The 25,550-nt window shown below is 36.8% G+C and overlaps 1 protein-coding gene and 1 long non-coding RNA gene across 4 annotated transcripts in view; both read right to left on the bottom strand.

Moving 5' to 3' along the window:
• TUSC3 (tumor suppressor candidate 3) overlaps nt 1-16,606 on the bottom strand; it is a 107,969-nt gene extending 91,363 nt beyond the window's left edge. Inside the window, exon 1 of one of the 2 annotated variants that reach the window (XM_064418066.1) lies at nt 16,437-16,606. In XM_064418066.1, the coding sequence (XP_064274136.1) occupies nt 16,437-16,562 (126 nt within the window). In that variant the 5' untranslated portion in view covers nt 16,563-16,606. The remainder of the gene's footprint in view (nt 1-16,436) is intronic. The other variant, XM_064418067.1, reaches the window with a different exon arrangement.
• A 5,188-nt stretch (nt 16,607-21,794) lies between these two features.
• On the bottom strand, nt 21,795-25,327 carry LOC135300016 (uncharacterized). 2 transcript variants are annotated; one of them, XR_010361877.1, is made up of 4 exons: nt 25,188-25,327; nt 24,991-25,106; nt 23,916-24,019; nt 21,795-22,823 (listed from the first exon to the last, which is right to left on the bottom strand). It is a non-coding gene; the product is annotated as an uncharacterized LOC135300016 (long non-coding RNA). The 2 variants fall into 2 exon arrangements; XR_010361878.1 differs by having other exon boundaries at nt 23,916-24,030.
• Between the last annotated feature and the right edge of the window lie 223 nt (nt 25,328-25,550).

Below are 25,550 nucleotides of genomic sequence, written 5' to 3' on the forward strand. Positions count from 1 at the left end.
GTTGTAAATATTATAGAAAAGATTAAACTAAAGGCTATAAGGAAAAATATCTGGATAATCACAGAATTGTGACACCAATTCAGAAGTATGATGACAAAACACATGCAAAGGAAAACCATCATATGAAGAAAAAGTAGAATCACTGGGAACTGCAATATGAATAAACAGACTGGAAGAAAAAGAACGCAGTATTACACTGAAGGCAAGAGACATACAACCTAATACAGGAAGTAAATGTAGGCAGTCTAAAATTTGACTTTGAACAGACTAGAGAACAATTTTTGGCATAAAATACGTGCATAGCTTTTCCCAGGGCAGCCACAAATGTTCCAGGATGAAGTCTGCTCTTTGAGTTGAGCAGGCTTTAAGTTTGCATCAGTATATGTGAATATTCTATTTCTAGAAAAAACCAGAAAAAGCTAAGATAATAACAAGAACCAAAAAAAAAAAAAAGGAATTAAATTATAAGAATCAATATACACACAAACAAAAAACCCTCACCATCTGGGACATAGGAAGGAAATAAGGAGACTTTTAGGTTAAACAGAATATCAACATAGTCACAGGAAGAATAAAAGTAACTTTTCCTGTATCAACTTGAGTTTGTAGCTGGTGAATCTGCATTTGATAAAAACCCAGAGGGTCTGGAAAACGAGTTATACTTTGAAAAACAAAAGAAAAAAAAAAACAACAAGTGGAAAAGGCAATGAAAAACTTTATTAGAAGATGACTACAAATGGCAAAATTCTCCAGAATCCCTATCAGAGGAAGGATACAAGATTATAAGAGACAGATCTACTATTATGCTTTTTCTTCATGAGCACTACGGATAGAGCTGCATAAAATTAGAACAATTTGCACCCTTGCATCCACACTTTTTCAAGACCATATTATGCTGGCATTGTCAAAGTTTTAAAAAACACCAGGGAAACTTGGTTTTTTTGACCATGTGCAACCATAAATATTTGATGGACTTCTATTATACATTCAGTTTGTTCTGCTTTCAGAAAATATCCTAACACACAGAATTCAATTTCATAAATCCTTTTAAGTTTAACAGACTTTTGCAGATGGACAAAACCTATCATGAGTACTTACAGAACATTTTTTCCAAAATTAAATTTACTAAATTTGACACATTATTTGCTACTAAGAAAGGCACAGACCACATAAAGATCACTACTTTTCCAAGAAGAATTGAAAAGAATTTGTGTTGCCATACCTCAAAAATAACAACAAAAAAAAGGGGGAAAAAAAAGGAAAAGGCAATGTATACCCCCTTCTTTGCTATGAAATGGAAAAAGCAAGAAAAAAGGGAAGTACCAACCTTTACAGTTTGTAAAATTGACAAGCAACCAAAGAAGTTACACAGGAAACCAGTTACATATCTAACAATTGAATTGAAATACCTAAAGTCTGCAGATGACTTCAGCATTGGGGCAGTCCTATCAATGTTTCTCTCTCAAGGGGAAAAGGTAAGACAGCAAAATTATTTCTTCTACAAGGATTTCAGAAAGTAGTACCTTATTTCATTGCTTCACATGAAATTCATGAAAGCCCACTTTGGTTTCAAATCCAAGTCTTCCAAAATTTTTTTTCTCCAAATATCAGTCAATCTGCTTTAGGACACTAACAGTAATTATCAAAAACAATCAGAAATATATACAGCACTTGACATGGTTTACAATAGCAACATGATCCAGCCAATTTAATGGACAACCAGACCAGAAAGTGAAGGGTCCAAAGCAAAGCATGCAAATTAATAAAAGTCCTACTTCGTATTAAAGAAAATTCACATTTTCTCTTCTTGCCAGAAATGACTAACTGTAACACAGAAATGTTCATATGATAAAACTATTTAATCACCAAAATTTGGATGCAAGCTCAAAATGTTGATTTTTCCTTCTTTCTTTTCAAGATATGCAAAAGCATCATTTTCCTTTTTTTGTGTTATGAAAAAATATTTAAGTAAAGAGATTCTACAAGCAATTTTAAAAAGCTAGTGAAGTAGGCAGTAGAAAAAGTTTTGAAGGTATCACAATTACTTGAGTGTAAGCTTCACTTTCAAAAATTAGGAAATGTGTACATTACAGCCATTGCACCTATTTTAATGTTTCAGAGTACTATGTCTCCTAATGCTTTCTGCAAACTTTTCATCACAACTCATGGTCATTGTGAGAGGAATCTTCATCTACCCTCATATTATTTCACTGTCATTTGGTTGCTAATGATTATTCATAAATTCTTTGCCATCTCTGACATTCACTCTCCATAGTTTTATTTTATCCATTCCTTGGTCACTTTATTGTCACATTTTCCTAGCAAATTCTTTTTCTCAGGAGGCAAAAACACACACATAAATATGACAGAACCACTAAGTTCAGCCTTCTTCCTCATGCCTAGTACCTCAGCATTTTTAAACAAAACATTTAACCTCTCTCAGCCATCCACATGAGGTTCTGGCATACTCGCCATTTACCCACACATAAGAAACAGAAGTATCACAGTTTCCTGAGCAGGAATTCTTTTAATCAGAATACTACCTTCCCAGTAAGTAGTTCATTAGAACAGAAAGGACATAGCATGGTGCTAAGTTAATTAATGGATTCAGTGGTACAACAGAAGGTAGACAATCTCCAGTGGCAGATAAAGCACTTAATCCTTTTAATATAAAATAATTACTTTGCACTTTTAGATCTATTTCTGAGTAGTTTAAGGAAAAACTATTCATAGATACCAGCACATTAATTTTTATCTAAATAAAAAAATGTGATTAGTAGGACAAAAGCAGAAGTTCATTGTGGAATATTAAATTATGATTGTACAAGCAGTCAGGAAGCTTTAATAGAAAACCTAATGGTTTTACTATGTTAATATGCTATTGCTGTTTAAACACCGATACTCAGCATTATTTTCTATGCTGAATATTAAAAATTCAGGTATTTTATAGTGAATAACTCAATAAATCACATTGAGCAAACTGGAGGTGAAAATAATGTCTACATTAGAAAAATAAAAATAAGAATGGCTTACCAAAATTACATTTCATTCTCAAAAATAATTCTCATACTATCATGAAGTCTGTATTTTTACCTTTCAAAATTAGCTTCTAAAATCCACATAAAATCAAATTTCTAATTCTATACATTTTTCAGAAAAAGTTGCTACAGTTCTAATGATGGAAACCAGCTAAAAGTGTCTCTCTAAGCCAATTTTAAAGCACACTTTTTAATTTTTTTGTAGTCAAAATTCAGTATAAAGACTTGAGTAAAAATGTGCTTCCTCCAGAACATTTTTTGTAGAGAGAACATTTTTACTATCAAATCAGCTCATTAGAATCAGAAAAGTTCCATTTTCACTTGGGAGAAGTACAGACATCAAATTACTTTTGAAAACAAAGCTGCTGTATCAGCTAATGAACTTGTAATTTTCTCCCTCACAGCCAAGCAAGCATGAGTTCTGCATGAGAGCACAATGCATTCATTGCTCAAAAAAACTGATGTTGCTATAACTGAACAGCTTCAGCTAGATTTTTAAATCACTTAAGACACATGCCAATAGACGAATACACTAACACAACCATAACTAGATCACTTTAATATGGTCGGACAAAAAATGCAATGAAAAATTAAAGTTTAATTTTCTAGTATTCTACATGTCATCTGAATGCACAATATATACTTGAATTCACGACCCATCTAACATTGCCCACTTGAGGCTCTTGTAAAATGAACACCATATCTGTCCTAACTTTATGAAGGGAATAAGGAGGGAAATATTCAGTTCTTACACAGGTGGGGCCATCTTCATCAGTACTACACCCTACAGGTGGCTAAAGCTCCAATATCAACATAATGGAATTCTAGAGTGGGTGACTTAGGGCTTCATTGCTTCCTAGTGTAGCTCACTTGCTAATATATTTTCTACAGTATAAAAAATTTTGCACTAAAATTTATCAGCTTTAATGCCTCTCCTCTCATTTATCATTTCATTAAAACAAAGTAAAATAATGTAGTATTTGACCACTTATAAATCTATATAATCTATAAATCATTATAATCTTGTGCTATACACTCTTTTGCTTGGTATCTGTAGAAGTATTGAGGAACTTAGATTAATCCACACAGAGCAATTAATCGAGGGATTTGGATTTACATCTAACAGAAATGGAAACCAGAGTGGGTAATTCTAAAGTGGAACAAGCTTCTACTGTCTGCCACCAGATACTTACAAAACATACCTAGATTTTGTGTAATCTCCCCTTGTTTCGATATTACTTTCTTGTAATATCCAAATGGCCTAAAATTCTGAAAGAAAAATTCAGATTTGAGAACCTTCATGTTCTCACCAAGACCACTATTACCTTTAAATATTCCAGGGCTGATTCTCTGAGCACGGGTTGTAGTGCACTGTATACTTAGTTCCTTCAGCCACCTCCACTGTCACACAAAGTTACAACTGAGAAGGTGATAGCTGCTTAAACAGAGAAAGCAAGTGTACAGAGGTTATCCTGAGAAGCCTTCACTACTTTAAAGTAACCTTGATTTCTTCCACTGCCTTCCCAACTGGTTTGGCAGGCAGTACTCATGTCCAGATGGTGGACAAGTAAACCTACTTGAACAGATTGTATTACAATGTTTTACACTGAACAGTTATTGGATTAAATGTATAAATAGCTGTGGGAACCCAGGACTTTCCTCTTTCAAATGATCATCATTCAGCTAGAAAATTATCTTCCTCTTGTCACTCCTCTGTGGCCCAGTGAATTCTGCAACATTCTCCAACCTCTGTCCGTGTAAGAGGACAGTACAGAGCGCAAAAAAGGCTCTAGAGGGGGAAAATAACAGATACACTTCAGAGCAGGAACTTTTTGAATTAATACAACAATGAAGATCATCTTCAGAGGATCCAAGTACCCAAAGGAACAGACAGAAAAGTGTTCAGGGTACTTTACATGAAGCAGCATAAAATTTCCCAGAAATCACATTAATATCAACTGCTCCTACTGTATCAGTTTCCCAGACATGCTTTAACAATAATTCTACTGTGGAAGAGGCTGAGATGTCACATTTAATTGAAAATGTAACTCCTATTGTGAATGTTACAAGTTCATAGCACACAATGACTTAAGGAAGCTTAGTTTCTGTCCACAGAATGGGCTAAAATACAAGATGTCAAATCAGATGAGGACTGTCCTTCTTTATGCACTAAAGCAGAACTTCAGGGAACTATTACTTTTAAAGAAATTGCATTATGTTAGCAGCCTCGCAAATCAATATGCAGTTACATGAGGACATTTTGGTTTCAAGTTTTACTCTGAAAGCGACAATCTTCATGAAGTCTGGTTGAAGTACTTTGATCATTTATAGCCTAGAGTTACAGGACAAAAACCCACAGATGTCAACACCTGGGCAAATCCTATTTCATCTAGACCAGGGCAAACCAATATGTGTAAATATATGTGTGTGCACCTACAGGCACACAGCCCCACATCTTGACTGACTGATTTATTCAGCTTACAGGAAACAAAAAATGAAAAAGCTTACAATGAATTTGAAAGGGAAAAGGATTAGCAATGCCCCTGACAGAGTACAGGGAGAAGAGAAATGTTCAGATCCCTTGAAGTTGCAAAGTAGAGCTAGGAACTAGGAAACTGGGTGAAAGAATGCAGAAGTAGACAGTAGATCGTAAATGTAGCTGGAACCAGTGGATAAACAGATAATGAGGAACCTAAGTGGTTTTGTGGCAGTCATGTGAAAAAAAAAAGAGTGCACGCCGTAAGGAAAATTCAAGACAAGGTCCCTTAAAATTTTGGGTGCTCTCAGTGAATACAATCACCTTTAGATGATCCTCTAAGACATAAAAAAACTTCCAGTAAGGGGCAAAGACATGTAAGTTCATTCTAGGAGAAGTGATGGTTATGTATTAGCTTGGAAGTATATAGTAGTGACTATGTACGGTCATGATGGAATAAATACCCCATTGTAAAATTTCATTATACATATTCAATAAGAGGAAAAATCCTGTGAATATGTGCAGCACTGTAATAATGAATACTTGATTTCTAATACTTGAAATTGTGACGGAAAATTATTCTCTGGCTCATTTCAGTATCACCCCAAACCAAAAAAAAGCATAAAGGAAATAAAAAACAATTATAATATCTAGAGTCTGTCCAGTAGATATCAATAACTTTACCTTCTCTTCTAAACAAATTGCCCACTAAAGAAGTTAGTGCACTGCTATCAACTAATAGAGACTTGAAAAAAAAAAATTTAGGAAAGAGCTTCTATTCATACCTAGCTCAGAGGAAAACATATGTCACAACAGAAGAAAAATATTTGCACAATAACTTCAGCATCAACGCACCATTTGTGTCCTTTCCATAACAATTCCTGTCTCGTCTACTCAATGTGCTGTCACATTGTCACTAACTGAATTCACCAGCTGCGGACAAGTAAGAGGCATAACAGTTGTACATCTTCAGTTTTGGACTGAGCTGCCTGGGACTGGCATTCTTCAAATTCCTATGAAATTCCTGACATTCATTTTCCATTTCAGTTGAAGCTTTAGTAGAAATCAGGCATAGAACAGAAAAAAAACGGAAAAAGTTTCCACTGAAATGTTTTACAGCTGAGCCATCAGCTATCAAGAGTACAAACCATGGCTAAAATACTTAGAAGTGTGATGCAAAAATAATATAGAATTCAGATAACTTTACACTACTAGTTTCTATGCTCTAACAGATTTCAGAAGGATTTAAAGACACTTCTTTACTTCTGAGTACATTTGATCATTAAACTTGGCTTCACAGTTTTTATTTTCCCATACATATTTTTTCTATCCTTCAGCCCAATGACAAAAAAAAAAAAAAAAAATCCTACTTTATCAAAGAAATGAACTTCATCAAGTTCCCTTTATTTTCCAAAACACAGGAAAAAACAGAAAATAATGTTCAGGAAATATGTGATGGTATTTTCATTTAAGTCACAAGAATGTGAACTGTTACACCAGACAGCAGATTTGCACATGACATGAGGCTAACTTGTTTTTCACTGACTAGATCTGAGGATAGAAGCTAACCAAGTTCATCAACACAGGCATCTGCAACACAGTAATTCTGCTTCTCATCCAACTTCTAAGCTGCACAGACATTGCAATGGAGGAAAAAAATTGTCAACGATCTCTAGGCCTCTGAACATGCCTTACAATTTAACATGTCAGACTTGGCCATGAGATCAAGTTATAGCCCCACTTAAGAGTCAGATAAAGAAGGTGGCAAGTGCATTAGTTTCCCCAGGCATCAACTGAAAATACCCGATATCTGAAGATAATCCTGGTAAAAGGTATGGCAAAGGATTCACTTGAAAACAAAACCCACTTATTTCTTATGAGTTTGTGCACTCTTCTAAATTTCAGGGTTTGACTCAAGTAGGGGGAAGCATATTCAATATCATCTTCACCCATGTCGAAGTATTCAGGTCTCACATCTCAAAATCCCTGAAACCTATCCTATAAACCACAATCACTAAGCATGCTTATACCATCTCACATGACCTGAACAGAAACCAGAATATTATACCACCTTGACCACATCACCTTAAGCACATCACCATGTGATGAATAAAAAAGAATAAAAAAGAAAACACTACTCTAATCAAGGTGATGAAAGAAAAAGAAAACACTACTCTAATCAAGTTATTATATAATTATTTTAATTTTTAAATTTTTATTATTGTTAAGGACCATGTACATAATCCTCACTGAAGAATCAATATACAGTCATCATTACTACCTCTCCTCCTGCAGCTGAAGAGTACACAATACTTTACCAGCACATAATCTGAATAGCACAGCTTTTACAGTTTTGACTTTAGCATCCAAATTCTGGAGAATTATAAGATTTCAGAAACATCCTTTTTCATTTTGTATTCCCTAGTTCAAGATCACCAGCTACAGAGCGTGCTGGTACTGTGACCTATGATGAGGTGCTCTACTGTTAATTAAATTGCTCTACAATTACCTCACCTAACTGTAGCTTGAATTCCTCTCATTGGAAAGACACCTAAACATATGTAGATACAGCTAATTCATTCTTTTACTGTACATAGCCCTAGCCCTGTAACTCCTAGAGTATCTAACTAGGTCAGTCAAAACAGACACAGGTATTCTATTTGTATTCAAATACCTTCTTTATCTTAATAGATAACCTTGCAAAAAACAAAGTAGAGAAAGGAACTGTGTCTCAAAAAAATCTGTCTGCTCAGCTTTCTCACTCCCTACGTTAATTTCCCATGCAGAATCTGAATCTCTAGCTACATCTTTTCTACAAAGACAAAGATTCACACTAAAATACTTTAATAGGATTAAAAAGAAAAATAATTTTAAGTTTAATATTTTTAGTGTATTAGTACCCCAGTGAATCTAGTAATTATGGATTAAATGCAATTTGTATTTCACTGCAGTTTACTACCAAAAATAGAAGAGGGTCATATGCACTTGATAAGCAAGAGAAGTCAAAAGAACAAAATATTTTAAGTAACAATTTGAACCACAGCAAACAAAGACAAAACACCTACAATTACCAAGGAAAGTTTAAGCAGTACCAACCAAAAAATACCTCTCTTACCTTATTGTTAAAATAACCATACTCCTCAGCATAGTGCAGAAAAAACACTGCAATATAACAATTCATTATACTAAACAGACTCTTGCAGGACAGCAAAGTCTTGAGTTAAAGGCCCAACTTAGATTCAGAATGCACCCAGCCACTGACAAGATCTGGAAACAAAATGTGTGAAAAAGCCTGAATGTGCATGTATGCCCTGAAAACATAAAATGAATTAGCTAATTAATTAACCGAACAACTGTCAATTATTTTTCATGAAAAACAGGCTAAGTATCAAAACACTTCACAAAACAATCAAGTTACAAAAATGCCTAGTATAAATTAATAAAAAGCCCCAGAAATGAACCTTAAACTAGAAATGGGAATTTTACAGTATTACCTAAACTTTTGCTTGACAAACTCAAAAATCTACATTGAAGAGATATTTACATGGCTCAGACACGAACACAGTGAAATCTCAAAAATCTAAACACAAATATCAATATCCAAGATTCAGTAGACTCATAACTGGCCTTTTCAAGGCAATTGCTTAACAAAAGCAGTTGAACATGCTAATATTTTAATAGTAGAGAAGACAGCAATAGTGATTTGAAATTATGAAAAAGCTAAAGTAAAAGCAGAGTAGAAAATGGTTTCTATCCTTCAAGCAGCAGATGCTACAGACTATAACCTTGAGCAGCTCTGTGAGTTCAAAAAGTCATTCCAGAGGGACTGCATAACTGTAATTACCACTTCTGTTATGAACTTGGTATACAAAATGTTCTATGCAACACAGCCAAACTCTGCTAAGCTTAATGACCAGTTCATCTGAAATTCAAAAATTAGTTGCTTTAGATTCAGCAGCAAAGGATAAGAAAAATTAATGGAATGGCATAATTAGGCTAAGGACTGCAACTCCTTAGGAAGAGATTATGAATTTGGGGTATTCCAGCATAGTATTATCAGATACAATCATCAAAAGAAAGTAAAATCTTAATAGCAAATCCTATTACGTGGAAGAACAGTCTGTTCAGAGAAATGCTTCAAGTCCTGCCACTACTTTAGAACTCAGGAAGAAGAGTGTTTTCATGAAGAAGCCTGCAATAGCAAGGATATAAATCTTTTCCATGTCATGGGACTACTCTGTAACCAAATTATTTCCAGGCCTTTTTTTGAATTTTGTCAGAAGTCATCCACTCAATGCACATATAAATTTGTTTATCCACCTTAAAATATGAAGGACTTGTGAAAATCACAAATAAAAATATGAGTTTCCCTGTCTGAAATATAGCTTTCAGGTTCACTATAAAATATCTTTCCATTTGGTTAATGGCAATTCCTCATTATTGAAAGTTGTAACCAAAAAAAAAGTTATTACATTTTATATATACAAACAATGAAGAAAATATCATTATATATTTTTATAAAACCTTATAGCATTAGATAAAAAGAAAATATTGAATTGCCTTAATTTTAGCTCCTCTATTTAATAGATTTATTAGAGCAAGAGAATGAGGTCTAAAGCAAATACCAGGTAAAGGTCCTTCTTTAGTTCTGACCATTATCTTAGCCAATAAAATGTGACCTTGAAAACACTTTTAAAAATTAAGAGAATAAATCTGAAGACCCAAACCAACATCCAAAAAACCCACTGCTTTCTCATTCTGCTTTTACTGACTGATTTTTCCAGAGCATGTAGAACTCAAGCAGATACAATCTGTATTTTCCATGTGGTTGCACAGGATGTGCTGTATAAATGGTTATAGAACAGAACAGGGGAAAAGATCAATTATGTCACTGATCTGTCTTATGACAGCAAGGATGCCAAACAGAGACATCTGGGACAAAAAGTTTCAGTAACCCAATCACAAAATGCTATCAGGCCACTATAAGCTTCCTTTATTTCACTTACTGTATGCAGTCACTGAAGTTTTCTACACAGATTGGTTAAAGCCAGAACTGCTACTTAATTTTGCCAAGTTGTTGCAAAACTTTAATTAATTAGAAATAAATGAGAAAGGGATATAGATGTTTTATAGGGTTGCAAAAGACCAGCAGAAAAAAAGGAATTCTTGCAAATATTTTCTTTTTCCTCTACGCTTTCCCCATTCTTTTTAGAATTAGCATTAAATTTCATTTAATGAATTTTATATTTTCAGGAATGGCTTAGAACTGTTATTTCACTTCAAACTGAGAACACTTATTTTAAAACTTTAAGCATTGTTTTTAAAAAGCCTCTCTCTACTGTAACAGTGGTTAAAATGTCCACTTACATAAATTCACACAAAATCTCCACTTAAAATACATCTTTAAAATGGTTTGATGGCAAATCTACAGTGAGGCCTGAGCTTCCCTCCACAATTTCAAGTTTTGCCACATCTCAATTTTTAATAAAGTTTTTTAAGAGAAGTCTGTAATTGGTGTAACTGCCAAATGCTTTCATGCATCCTGTGTCAAAAGAAAAAACCTGCAGTGCTCCTCAATCTGCAGACCAAACACAAAATTTTCACAATTACAAGACGAAGAAGGCTTTATATTCAAGTTTAATTTTAAACAGAATTTCAGTAGACCAAGATGAGAAACTTAGGTTTTAATTATCAATGTTATTTGAACAGTATCAGAGATCTTGAAAAATGAAGAATTTATTCAACTATATGTGAAATTGAATATAGACTGAACACTCCCCATCCATCACAAACCTTTTTTCCTCCTTTCCTTTTCTCTGCTTGCTCTACCATGTTTCCTAATATTTCTTTCAATTAAACATGCAAGCAGAACACTGAACAAAAGAAAAGAATGTTACAGATCATTGAAAAGTAAGAAACTAAGTACTATTCTTTCCATTTTAGAGCAAGACCAAGGACAGCAAGTTTTGTTGGCTCTAGCTCTGAATGGATGAGAATTGCTACCTTTATGGTGAACTATCACTACCTCTATGGTGAACTACCACTACCACAAATCAGATGCGAAAAACATTTTAAAGTGGAAGATCACATTCTGGCTGCAACATGGTAATAATCAATAACTGCAAATAAACACAATAGGCTCACCGTGAAACCCTAAATGAAAACAAAAACACATGGTGCAGAAACAAGGGGATAGTGCCTTAACCCCAGTTAATTGCAAATAAAACAGGAAAGTATGATCAGGACTGAAGATTCGCTCAGAAAAATTATTGTATTTAATATTTTAAGTATTAAAAAAACATACAGCTTCTTCTATTTAATTTTAAAAATAACAACCAAACAACAATAACCTGTTCTTTATGGTCATGATGAGGACAAGCATTAACAGGGTCAAAAATGTAGGCCTTGAACACACAGAAATTTAGGTTACATCTTTAGGGGGAAAGAAAAAGCCAGGAGCTGTAGAGCCACCATCACCAAAGCCTTCTGCAGGCACATCATATACAAATTGGTCAAGAATAATAAAAGTATGGCTGAGCTTTGGGATAAACTATCAGTTAGAGTTGGAAGAGCAATCTATCTCCCACAACTTCTCACAACTGCCATAACTTCTACACTCAGCTGGGGAAAACAGAGAGGGAGAGAAAGGTAAAGAACTATTATAAATATATGAATCTTGGAATCCTTTAAAAATAATCAGGGCAAACTAAGATATCACAGAACCTTGCCTTACCGAAGAGTAAAATTACTACAACATTTTTATATGTCTTCAGCATCATTTTTAGTAGACTCAAGCTCAACAAAATACTTCCACCTGAAGAAAGCTTGTGTCTAAACAGATACCTTCCCTATGTCAGATTTAGCAGGAATCACAAACTACCTGCAGAAAAAGTTACTCCAATTGCCTATCAGTGGTTTAATTAAGCTTCTGAGCTACCTACCTGAAAGGTCAAAAATAAACATCCTCTATGAGAAATGTTTTTAATATTGCAAACCCCATGTTCTCTTTCTGTGTGTTTCAGTCAAGAAAACAAGAAAATCTATAACAGAAAGCCAGAAAGTATATTTCAAAGTGAATGACTCTGATTCCTTTAATTTTTCTAATAGTTTAACCCACCCCAAGTTTGTATAGGATACATAAAAAGCATTGCAAGGACTGGGAACAGAAAATGCATGTACGTTAATACAATTGGATTATCGCAAATGTGTGGAAAGAATAAATTATTATTTCTCTCATTATGCATACAGTTTCCAAGAGAATAGTCCTACTCCACTGCCTTGTTGATACTTCACAGTCAAGAACTTTTATTTACTTCACTTTAAATAAAGGTACTCTTCAGCACCCCAATTAAAATCATAAAAGCAGGCTTTTGAAATCTAGTTAGCTTCTAAGCATGAGCTATGGGGGAAAGTTGTGGTGTTGTTCTTCATGTCATTTTCAAATTAGACATTCCAATGTTTTCTATGTATCTCCTCACTTGTGAAGGCTGTCAATAATATGGATATGTCCATAATCTGGAAAAGGTACAGCAAGATTAAAGCAAAACAATAGGAATGTTTGTGTGTTTATAAGTTCATGAAGTCATTCTAAAAATAGCTTCCATGAAACCAGATGACTGATAATCAAATTAAAATATATTTCCAAATAGCTCTTTAAATTTTTGCATATTTAATCAAATTTAAAACCAACCTTAGCACTTCTCAGTAATTTGCCAGAGAAGACATTTCTTTAGTTATCATTATGAACATTGTACTTTATAGGACTATGTGTTTTAGCAATTTAAGGACTAGCACGTTTTCTAAAGACAGCTTTAATGTATTATTTCACAATCAACACAGAAATGTATAACAAAGTTTTCCAGTTTCCCTGGTTATTTTCTCTGCTAGCATCAAATCCTTCAGAAACATCTAATATCTTAACTCGGTCCTCTCCTTCCTGCAAAGTCATCTCCACCTCTTCCATGCTCATACAACTGATCCAGACACCTCCAATCATTCAGACTTTATGCGTACTTTTCTATGTAGTCAGCACTTAAAAAGATAAATTAATAAAAAAATAAAATCATTGTCTTCACCAACAATACTTTCCTTCCTTAAGATTTAACTCCAACATTTCAAGTTCTTGTAATTTTGAAGTACTTTTCAAGTAATCAAGTTTTTTTAAAAGAAAATTGATAGCGAAAGCAGTTTCTTCTCTCTAGTCCTTCACCTCTCTTTCTGGACAACCGTGTCAACAAACACACACACAAAGCACAGAGAAAGCAGGAAACTGAGACGTTTGATTTTTTTGAAACAATTGATTTTATCTCATGAGATAGACATTTCAACCCCACTACATTAGCTTTTCTCTTGCAGTGTTCACTTTGAAACAATTCAGTGTGTCTTCAACCATTTTTCCAACTTCCAAAAAAAAAGTTGTGTTTCAATCTTACCAGTCTTTGTATAGAACATCTTCAATTCACTTAACATATTGAACTTCCATCACCTTTACCTGTTACCAATGAGCTTCTGGACAGTGGTGTGAACAGCAATGTCCCACAGCACAATATCCTGCACTCTTTCAATTCACATAACTTTCCTCAGAACAGTTTTAAAACGTTACTTCCAAACTACTTACTGCAAGTACAAGTTTCATTTTTCGCATACAGATATTTTCCTCATGATATATATCTGGTAAACTATCACAGCTTTTAACATGAAGGTTATGGGGCAAGAACAGTCAGTCAGACTTTAGCTCTAACATATACCACACAGAACCATACAGTGTATAAAACTCTGAAAAAACTGTTACACTTTATTTTAAGCTTGCATTTAAAGTGAAGCTAGAACTTACAATATTGTAATAGTTTCTGTAAAGATACAGTCATAGATACTATGTCTATGTCCACATAAAGCCAAGGGTTTGTCTGCATGAGTAGACCATTGTCTTAAAAGCAAAATATTAAGCAGGAAGGAAAATGGCAGCAAAAAGATCCAGATGACTGCGATGTGTTAGTTTAAATCAGCTAAAAAGGAAAACACTGAATAACAAGCTTTACATAAGAGAAATACATGCCTGAACTGTAATACCAAATAGGTGGACAAACAAACAAGCATTTCCATCCTTTTATGTACCACCTCCATAGTAGGACTGGTAAACTTTCTAAAATGTAGTTGCACACATCCATTTCAATTTGCCATTATTTACTTGTTAGGAAAAACATCTCACTTCAAAGAAAGATACCTTGGTAGCACAGCTGGCACTCCACATGAAAGTGTCAACAAAAGTTGCACTGCCAGCACATCACAGCAAGACAGAATCAAGTGTCAAACATTAAACACATTTTATTAAGAAAACCTAATAAGTTAAAGTTTTAAAAAGAAGTTAATTATAGCAGCAGAAGGGCAACACATTTACTGCTTACTCATTCCAGAAAGAGTGGAAAAGACAATGAATGCCTAGAGTGAAGGTGTTCATTTTTCACAATGACACACAAGGGATTTATTTCAATTATCAGATTACTTATCTTGGTAAGACCAGAGTCACACCATTATTTAGAAACTTAAACAAGAATTTTACATACTAATTTAGAATATTGTGAGTTGGAAGGGACATTGAGTCTAACTGCCAGCTTCACACAGGGCAATCTAAAAGTCAAACCATATACACAAAAACGCTGTCCATATGTCTCCTGAACACCTGCAGGTTTGGAGCAATGACCACTTCCCTGAGTACTTTGTTGTGTGTCCAACCACTCTCTCAGTTAGGATCTCTTTCCTAATGCCACATCTGAACTCCCCCTGATGTAGATTTGAGCCATTTCTTCCATTCTTGTCAATGGACATCAGTTGTTTTACATCTTTGGCCTGTAAGCCTTAATAAACTACATAGTTCTTTAAAGAAAACAAAACAAGAAAAACCCGAAAATTTGGACCATGCTTCTCTTTGTCTGAGCTGCTAGTTCAGAGAAAGAATCAGCTACAAAAAACTGTTCCTTCCTTCTCCTCCACTATCACAAAAGAAAAGTTCTCCCCACAACACTAACAGATATTAAAAAAAAAAAAAAAAAAGACAAAACTCGGCAGTTTGGTTAAAAGCTAACTCCTCCCATAAATGAAGTTCTAGTGACACTGTAGAGACACTACTGGGTGGCCTAACACTTGGTATGCAAAAGTCTGGCCTGAAATCTAGGGCAACCTAGAAAGAGAAGTGTAGGCAGCTCTAGTAGCATTGAAATCTGGAAAAGGCAAGTATGTACACTACACATTTTTGCACGCTTCCCTATTTGAATATAAAAGTTGGTGAAGATGAGCTGTCTATATGAATCTGAATTAACACTGCTCCTTCCTCCACGTCTCTCTCACCCAGAGGACACCACGAAGAGAGCACCATCACCTTCACCTGCACTCACAGGCACACCTGCTGCCACCGTTTTGATGCTAGTTATTAACTCCGGGCATTTCGCTCCCTTGGCACCACAAACACGGGGTTTAACTCCATCTCCCGCGGGCTCCTCGCCCCGCCCGGCTGCCAGGGCCCCTGGCCCACCGCAGCCGCCAGCCCAGCCCAGCCCAGCCCAGGCCAGCGCTGCCCGGCGGCCCGTGCCCTCTTTGCTCAGAACCCGTCATTTCCCGGCCCCGGCACTGCCGGGCACGGCCTGGGCACGGCCAGCACGCTGGGACCGCGCTCCCGGCGCTGCTCCCCGCGCTGCCGCTGCCCTGGAAACGCCGCCGCCGCCGGCCATCACCCCCGAGCAGGGCAGGGGCACCGCCTGCCCGGCGCCTCCCGCCCCGCCGGCGCCCGGCTCGGGGCTGGGGAGGGAGAGGGGCCGGCGGGGCGCGGGGGCGCCGGGCGGACGGGGACACGGGGACTCCGGAGAGCGAGGCAGCGCGACAGGGCAGCCCCGGCCGGGCGCGATGGCGAAAGAAGCGAACGTCTCTACCTCCTTCTTTTTCTGTCCTCCCCCGAGCTGTCCGCAGAGGAGGAGCAGGAGCAGCAGAAGCAGGGGGAGGCAGCCCCCGGCCGGCAGGTGCGGCAGCCGCCCCGCTGCCCCGGCACCCAGCGCCATGTTCCGCCCCCGCCGGCGGCACCTGCCGCACCGCCACGCTGAGCCGGCCCGCGCCCGGCCAATCGCAGCGCCCCGCGGCGCGGCGCCGCCTGGGAAATGTAGTTCTGCGGGGACTGCGGGGCAGGGTCGCGCTCGGCTCCGCGCGGGTGCCGCGGGCAGCGCTGCGGATCTGCCCGGCACCGGGGGGATCTGCCCGGCACCGGGGGGATCTGCCCGCCCCGGGGAGCTCTGCCCGACACCTGGGGATCTGCCCGGCACCGGGGGGATCTGCCCGCCCCTGCCCGCCCCTGGCTCTCTGCCCGCCCCGGCTCAGCTTCACTGCTGCTCTCGGCCGCCTGCAGCAAACAGTGCAATCCTGGATGGAGACTGTAAAACACAACAAGACAAAACACCGAAAAACCCCACCAAAAACGGACCCAAACTATAGAGACTTCTTTCTTACATCTTTATGCACTTTTCAGATTTCATTATGCATGCACAAAGCCATCTTTGCAGAAAATAATATTAATGCAATATGCTGATACAATTAATTCTAATTTAATTCCCAGAGCATTAACTGTGCAGCTCTAAATTGGTATTCTGATTCACGATACAGTCCTCAAATCAGTGATTGTGTATTTCTTGAAAGTGCACACTGCAGTGCACAGGATAGGTAATGTTAAATTAATGAGCACATACTTCTCTTTTTTTTTTTTCCCTAGAATTCCAAGTACACTCTGTGCTATGTTAGTTACTTACACACAGCTGTGCTGAAGACTCAGCAGAACTATTCATTTCTTTGGAGCTCTTGCTGTATCACTAGAAAGTTTTGTGCATTTTATAATGAAACATCACAATGAAATAGAAAGCTGAGGGGCCAGGAACATATTTTAAAGTATCTCCTTTTCTTTAGAAAGAGAAATTTTAGGTGGTATTGTCATAATATCAGATGCTGGTCTGATGACACAGCTAGCATCTGAGCACTAAGCAGTTAAAACATTAAATAAGCCATTTTTCTCTCTTCAGTTATTTTGCAAAGCGTCTTTCAGAACTTACATCCATCCCTAGGAACAGTAGAATGTATTCAAATAATCTACCAAACAATAAGTTCAAAAGAGTTCAGGCCATTTGTTGTCCACATCCATCAGGTTCTGACTACTGTTGGGCAATAATAACAACCATAAAATGGTATGCAGCCATGACATATGATTACAGAGATTTCTAAGACCTCTACTCTAAAGAGACAAGATATAAGTATTGATCAGATCTGTGTGTTTTTAAAAACACCTTTTTTTTCTTGTCTTTATCTAGGTAGGAGAAAAAAAAAATCAGTGGAAATGCACTGGAACAAGAGAGGCATATGTTAATTACTGTGCTAAAAAATAACATTCCATTAGAAAATCTCAGGCCACTCTTGCTAAATCCAGAAGGTGATTTCACTGGAACCTTGTTTGAAAAACTCTTGGTATCCTCCTGAGCCTGATAAACTGCGGACCCTTCACATTGTCACTGTATGAAAAGAGCATTAAAACTGCTGAGAACATGAAAACAACTGGGGTTCTTCACTTCTTGAAAAGACTACAAAACTCATTTGACACAATTCAACTCTGTCAAATTTCTAAGACTTGTTTTTAATCAATTCTCAATCACCTGAAGTCCATACCTTAAGCAGGAAACAGCAACATGGACTGTTTTGTTTCATTTCTGTTCAGTTTCATATAAACCAGAACTTTCACAGCCTGGCTGTTTTTATCTAGCTCACTGGATAAAGAAGACTTCACACAATTGATGAAATAACCGGGATGTACTTGCACGTAGAAAGTGACCCAGGGAACCTGTAACTGCAAAGTGTTTTTCCCAGATGTAGAATACTCTGAGCTATCCGAGTCTATGCCGATAGAATGAAGCTCACAGATCCTGTGTGCAGCCACAGCTGCTGCTCTGTGGTGGGTATGGACATGGACCTGGAAAGGAAGGCCTTAGGTGAAAGGAAGGCATCTCTTTATTCTTTCCTCAAGGAATGACAGAGGAAGGAGTATAAGCCTGAAAAGAAGTGCAGTGCTAGAGAAGGTGAGATTAAAGTGAAGGATTATATGAAATCTGACTGGTTTACATTTGCTGTGTTGTTCTTGAGAGTTAGCTCTGTTAACAGAGTAATAAGTACAATGGGGCTCTTACCTTAGAAAATAGAACATTTTTGGGTGCTGAAATGCAAATGCAATGCAAATGATCTTGGGACAGCAAGGGAAGTACAGTGGGGTCGAAGTCTTCTGAAGGCTTAATAAAGAAAAAATGTGACCTACTCATGTCTTGTGAACTTAAATTTTCCTGCGAGATGTGTTAAATATAAGTGTTGAAAAGCCTCCTGTGAGGTGGAAGGCTGCTTTTCTTAGTATCACAGGAGCCCTCCTAAAATGTAATAGAATAACCAGAGAAGAGCTGTGGGAATTGCCTAGATGGGTTAGCAGAGCAAAAACAAAAGCAGTGTGAGGCTCAGATAGCAGAGATGGGATAAGTTCAGGAGCAGACAATGGAGAGAGGGTACCTAAAACAACAGCAAATGAAAAGGTGCAGTGGTAAGTAGGTGCCCTGTATGTGGCTGTGGTGACAAGGAGTGTTGTGAAGCTTGGCTAGGGAGAATGAAGTGAGAAGCAGCTAAAATGAGCATGACAAATCAACAGATCACTAACTCAGATCAGACCTTGCAATCCAGAAACATTTAAAAAAATTTAAAGACTGAAGATAGCTGCATGAAGGGGAAACATTAGCCTAACATTTCCCTAGGAGAAAAAAAAAAATCATTAACTGATTAAAAGCACTTTAGTAATGCTTTGAAAGTTAGTTATTTCTATCTTGCATGAATACTTTTTTGTTTTTAATAAGAATATTTATTAATTCATGAGTGAAGAGAATCAGCTCTCACAGAACCAGAAAGTTTAATATAAAGATCCAAATGTTTATAGATGGAAGTCAAGCCAGCATTTTTTTTTCTTTTCAAGTAGTCTCCTTAAATTTAAATCTGACCTTTGTTATAGCACATCAAGTCCTGGCAGAAGACTTAAAGGAATTAGGGTTGGTCATATTCAGACATGTAAAAAAAAGTTACTGCTCTGATTGTCAGGTATCGTCATTTTCCAGATTTAATTGGAAAAATTCCCATAACCCTACAAATATTTTTTGCAGCAGTACAGCATTACGAGCTCTAAAACAAAGAACTTATTCAGGTGTTTTGATTTTTATGAAGCCCATCTATGGAATATTTACTTACACTAGCAGGCCCAATGAGAGAAATGTCACATGACGCTTATATGCTGCAGCTTCATGGAAAGAGGAATTGCATTTGTCAAACACAAATTAACATTTAACTAACATGAAATGATATAGTTGGATCATTTTACTGTACTATGATGAACCATATTAGCTCTGTGAATGCTTATGTGTTTCCTTAAAACTAACGAAAAAAAAGGAAAATTATCAATTTCATCGTGACCTGGGATCAAAATAAATAACCTGTTGGAATTTTCTGCAAGAAATTCAGACTTCTGTTCTAATTCCTGCATCTGAAATTTGTAGAATAGTAGGCTTGCAAACTACTCAAGTTAGTATAATCTTGCTTTTAAGGAGATAGGTGTGGTGTATAGGTGATGATACAGGCAAAGTGTCAAAGGTGGTAGTAAGGGCTTCCTCAAGAGAATATATTGCAAACTTCTGGACAAACACAGTTTCTTAAGGAAAATATTTTACTACTTTTATGTGGACATTTAACAGTCACAAGTCAGAAGTTGCAAACTTTAATGTTGAAAAATGGATTTTCTCTTACAATAAAATCTAAAGTTATCCTCTTTTGGCTTTCAGCCGTCAACCTTCAGAGAGCTCTTTTTCATTCAAGCCCCATTGATCTCTCCCTACCCAATGAGCCACATCACATCCAATTCAGGTCTGAAGGGTGGTATACTGAGTTATATATTCTCTTTCTGCTGTTGAAGATGAAGCATGCAAAACAAAACTTAAGAGTTGCTGAGTGAAGCTGCCTCCCAGAGAGGCAAGGTGCCATTAATCAATTGCTGTCATCAATAGGACTATTACTTCTCACAGATGTGCTTTTCAGGATACTGAGGCTCTAGGGTTTTGGCATTGCACAGATCTTGATGCATGCCACTGGAAAAAAACCTGCTCATGCAAATGGTTGGCAGTAGTGTAGCAATTGCTGATTTCTGTTCTGAGCTTTGTTTACTCACCATAAATAGGAGCAAACTGCCTAGCTACCTGTCAGCCATCCCAGCTTATCAGTTTATGGAGTGACCTATTTCACCCCTCCTTTTTTTTTGAGGGGGTGAGGGGAAGAGAAAAAGAAAAAGGGAAAAGAAAAAAAGAAAAGGAAAAAGAAAAGGAAAAAAGGGAAAAAGTAAAAAATTATTTTAAAAAAAATTTAGAAAAGAAATAAAAAAGGGAGCAGTTGCCCAGGCTGGTAATACTGAAAAATATGATCCTAAATTAAAATCAGACTAACAAGTTTAGTCATAATGTTTTGTTCCTGAACAAGACACACCAATCTCTTCCTTGGGAATACAGCTATAGTAGTTGCAACAAAGCACACTGTGTTTGCTTTTGCAAATAAATTTAATAGCATGCTTTATGCCCCTAATATAAAAGATAAGTACTATGAAGCCAGATTGACTAGAAAAGCTCATACCAACTTCACTACGGTTTTTTCATTACATTTAGTATTAGTAAACTTCTTATTCTTCTGATGTAAATATTTCTATCATCCTATTTCACTGACTTTAACAAAGAATCCAAGCAATATTGGGCAAAGAATTAATAGTTGGATTTGAATATTCAACATGAAATAATTTACATCTACACCAACACTCCATACATTTGAAACTTTATTTTTGGTTTGTAAACTTTCCTTTTGCTTTGTTCATAAATTGCTTTCATAATATTATGATGAATGCATTTCATGTTATCTTGTTTAAACAGACACATGCAGAATAGAATAATCCATATAGTCAGGGAAACTAAACCAGCAATCTAAGCATAAAAATAATTTTCTTAACACATATATTATATTTAATGGTTTAAACTTTTACATGGATGTATACTTAAGGTATCTATCATGTCATGCTTGTTTTACCATTATCACAGCAAATGAAAAAAATGGCACTCATTATTAAGTGCTTTAATGGTAATCTTAAATTGAATCATCTCTCCCAGTTAGGGGGTATTCAAAAATAAGAAATGCCAGTGCTCTTTAGCTCTGTATTAATATGATGGTTTAATCACAATTTAGGGTTTATAAGCATGAAAACGTTAGAGTATCTTGAAAAATTAATCCCAGCAGACTAATTAATCTAATCATCACAAATTATATTCTCCATCAGTACCATATTTTCTAGTACACATAGATATATTAGAAATGTAATTTATAGCTAGTCCAATAAACAATCTGCTTTCCATGTTACTGAACTGTTACTACCTCAAGTATCCTGAGGTCTGTTGACCTTTTTAGACAATGTTTTTTGAAAAGACACTTATGAAAGTCAAATCAGCATTGTAGTGTAAGAACATGCAGGCTGAAAATGTAAAACATTTTAAAGTTTTGGTGGGTTGACCTTGGCTGGATACCACTGTCATTGCCCTCCACAGCTATAGCAAATGGTTCATGGGTCAAAATAACAGCAGGAAGAAATCATTCACCAGTTCCTGCCATGGGCAAAACAGACTTAGGGAAAATAGTTCAGCATATTACCAATTCAATCAGAATATGGTAATGAGAAATGAAACCAACTCTTAAAAATACTTCCCTGCCATACCTCCCTTCTTCCTGGGCTCAACTTCACTACTGCATTCTCTGCCTATTCCCTCCAGTGTCACAGGGGGACAGGGAGTGGGGGCTGCAGTCAGATCATCCCGTGTTGTCTCTGCCACTCCTTCCTCCCCAGAAGGAGGACCTCTCACACTATTCCCCTGCTTCAGCACAGGGACCCTCCCATAGGATACCATCTTCCACCAAGTTCTCCAACCTGAATCCTTCCCTAGGCTGCAGTTATTCACAAACTGCTACAGTGTGGGTCCCTCCCATGTGGTCACAAGTTCCTGCCAGCAAACCTGCTCAACTACAGGTTCCTCTCTCCATTGGTCCACAGGTCCTGCCAGGATCTTGCTTCTTTGGGCATCACCCTGCTCTGGCAAGGGGCCCTCCAGGGGCTGCAGGTGGATCTCTGCTCCACCATGGATTTCCATGGACTGCAGGGGCACAGCTGCCTCACCATGGTTTGTCTGTTTCCAGATGAAAAGATAAATCAGAAAAAAAAGTCATACTTGTTTGAAAGCCATTTAAACATCAGCTTACACAAAATGCCTTCAGTCTGTGTTAGGTTCTGTGGGGACAATCTTTCAGCTAATTATTTAATACATATCCATATAAATGTAAGTACCCAGAGCAAAGAGATTCAGCTCTGGATTAGGAAATGCAAATCAGCTTCAGGAATACCAGCAGCAAAGCTAACAAGAGATTAGCATAGAAGCTGCAAAGCTAACAGGGGATTACCTTTCAGAAGAGCTTACTAGTTTATCATTGTGAACAAAAGATATAGCAAAAAATATAAGAATGAGAATAACTATGAAGAAAAACATTCAGGGTAAAATTACTAAGCTGTTCCTGCAGTGAATACACGGCACTATATTTTTAAGCACAGGCCTGAACATACACTTCACACTAGATCTTCTACCTCCAACAAGCTGCAAGTCAAGGGTGCTTTTTAAAGCAAGGCACTTTAAATTAAATCAATTTCAAAGCCTCCTCCATATTATTCAGAAGCCGAGTTTCAAGCATGTTTCTATCCAGAGATAGTTGGACTCCCATTGTAAAAAGGTAAAATGGGTTTGCTTAGAAAATATAAGGACAGTTGGGCAGAAACAGTGACTGCTTGGCTGATACTGCTTCTGTTTCCAGCACAAACACACACACAGACACACACAGATATATGAGTACAAACCTAAGTGACACATCAGTCAAAAGAAGGGTGTACAGTTGAGAGGCACTAAGTACAAGAAGTTAGAAGGTTTGTAGAAATAACAGACCATATAAATAAAGTGTTAAAGCAGTGAATCCTTAGGGAATGCTGGAAATTATACTAGTGCAACTAAAAATTTCCTGAAATGTGGAAAGTGGCACCCAGAGTTTATTTTGCCACAGAATAGCAGAACTGCTTTGGATTTTTCACAATATTCAGTCCTATTCTAATATGTTTCCACTATAATTATTCTCACTTAAAAACCTCAAGCTCAGTGTGCTGAACTGTCCTATCTGTCTGCATGGCAAGTTTGAAATAACTGAGAAAGCTGAATTGAGTTCAGATGAGGTCTCACCTGAAATCATTATCAAGATTTTTCTTGCAAGTTGAATGCTTCAATGGGAGCCAGCATTTGCTTTTCATTACCTCTGTTCCACAGACTGGGCAACAGACACCTTCCTGCAAAGAAGCTTGGAATTCATCGGTTTGGAGAATATCAGACATACCCAACCTAGCATACTCTTACCTGCACTGGTTTTCTACTAAGTGATTGGTTTTTAAAATTTTAACTGTCAATAATTACACAGTTTCTGTTCTGGAAGTGACAGGAAATTTATAGCACATAAGGGATCTGAAAAATAATTGCAGTGAACTCCAGGTCCTTTCCTAACCAACAACAAAACTGCAGTCCCTTAGAAAGTTAGATTGCAAAAAATACCTTCATATACTAGCAAATTAATTAGGAAGCCTTCTCTTTGTAAAGCTGGAAGTATACCTAAAGCATAATAAAAATTATTAATATATTAATTTTTTACGGCCTGTGCCTATCATAGTGGGTACATATGAAACATTGTACATATTCACTTCTCTCTTAACCAACTATTTTGTTCTTAACTGTATGAGGAGTTAACTTGCTTCATATGTGTAATGAAAGGCACATAAATTTTTTAACAATTTAAGTATTTAAATTTCAAGGTCTTGATCTCAGTCTTGTCTCGGACTGCAGACAAAGCAAGTACAGCACCATGCTGTGTCCCATTCAGTAAAGTTCATGTATACATCTCTGATCATCTGGATTAAATCCACACTGAAGCATTTGCTCTTCACAAATATTTCAATGAATCGTACCTATTACAGATGAATTAACAGCAGCATGAAAGAATATTGAGGTAAATCTGTCATCCTAGTTCTGCAAAGAGCTTTAACCCAATGCAAGAGGCAAATTGTTTACCATTCCTGTTCAGTGGGCTGTTGTTACATTGAAATTGGACAGATGTAAATTGACATTATCCACATAAATTTACTTGAGATGCTAGATTAATTAAATTTTCCAATTTAATTATGCTGACATAATATTTGTGACATGCGTATTGCACATTATTCCACTGTTGGTTAAGTCAATCTCAAACCATTCATTCTTGAAACCCTACCATTATTATGCATGCCTTAAAGTGAAGAGTGGTACAGGTTAAGGAGGAGATGGATGTGTTTGCCAACATATCTTCCTTCTGCTGCTATAGATACTTGGCCTTCAAGACAAGCATGACTGCATATTTTATCCAGAATTCTCTGCTTATTACTACTAAAACACAAAATAATACCTGCAACTTTTGAACTGCAGCATTACCTTTAAAATATAAAAACATAATCTTTAAGTAAAAGAAAAAATACATTGAATTTCCTGTGGAACACGTAAAGATGCTGCAACTGTCCTTATGGCAGTTCTGTGGGATGAAAGTGTCTCAATATTGTAGGCTTTACTGAGAGTCTCCTAAGGTTCTGGGAAAACAATTTCAGGCTGATGGCAATTAAGCCTCCAATACCAAAATCACCTGTTTCTATTTAACTATAATGTATCTGCTACAGTTACAACCCTCTACCACAATAATCATAGAATATGGTATCAGCAATACCACAAAACAGCAATTATTTAAGAGAAAGCTGAAGATTTAGCTTTTTAATTCCCTTAATATATGGTTAGTGAAGATTT

This window comes from Passer domesticus, chromosome 4, assembly GCF_036417665.1.
Source record: "Passer domesticus isolate bPasDom1 chromosome 4, bPasDom1.hap1, whole genome shotgun sequence".
Classification (NCBI taxonomy): domain Eukaryota; kingdom Metazoa; phylum Chordata; class Aves; order Passeriformes; family Passeridae; genus Passer; species Passer domesticus.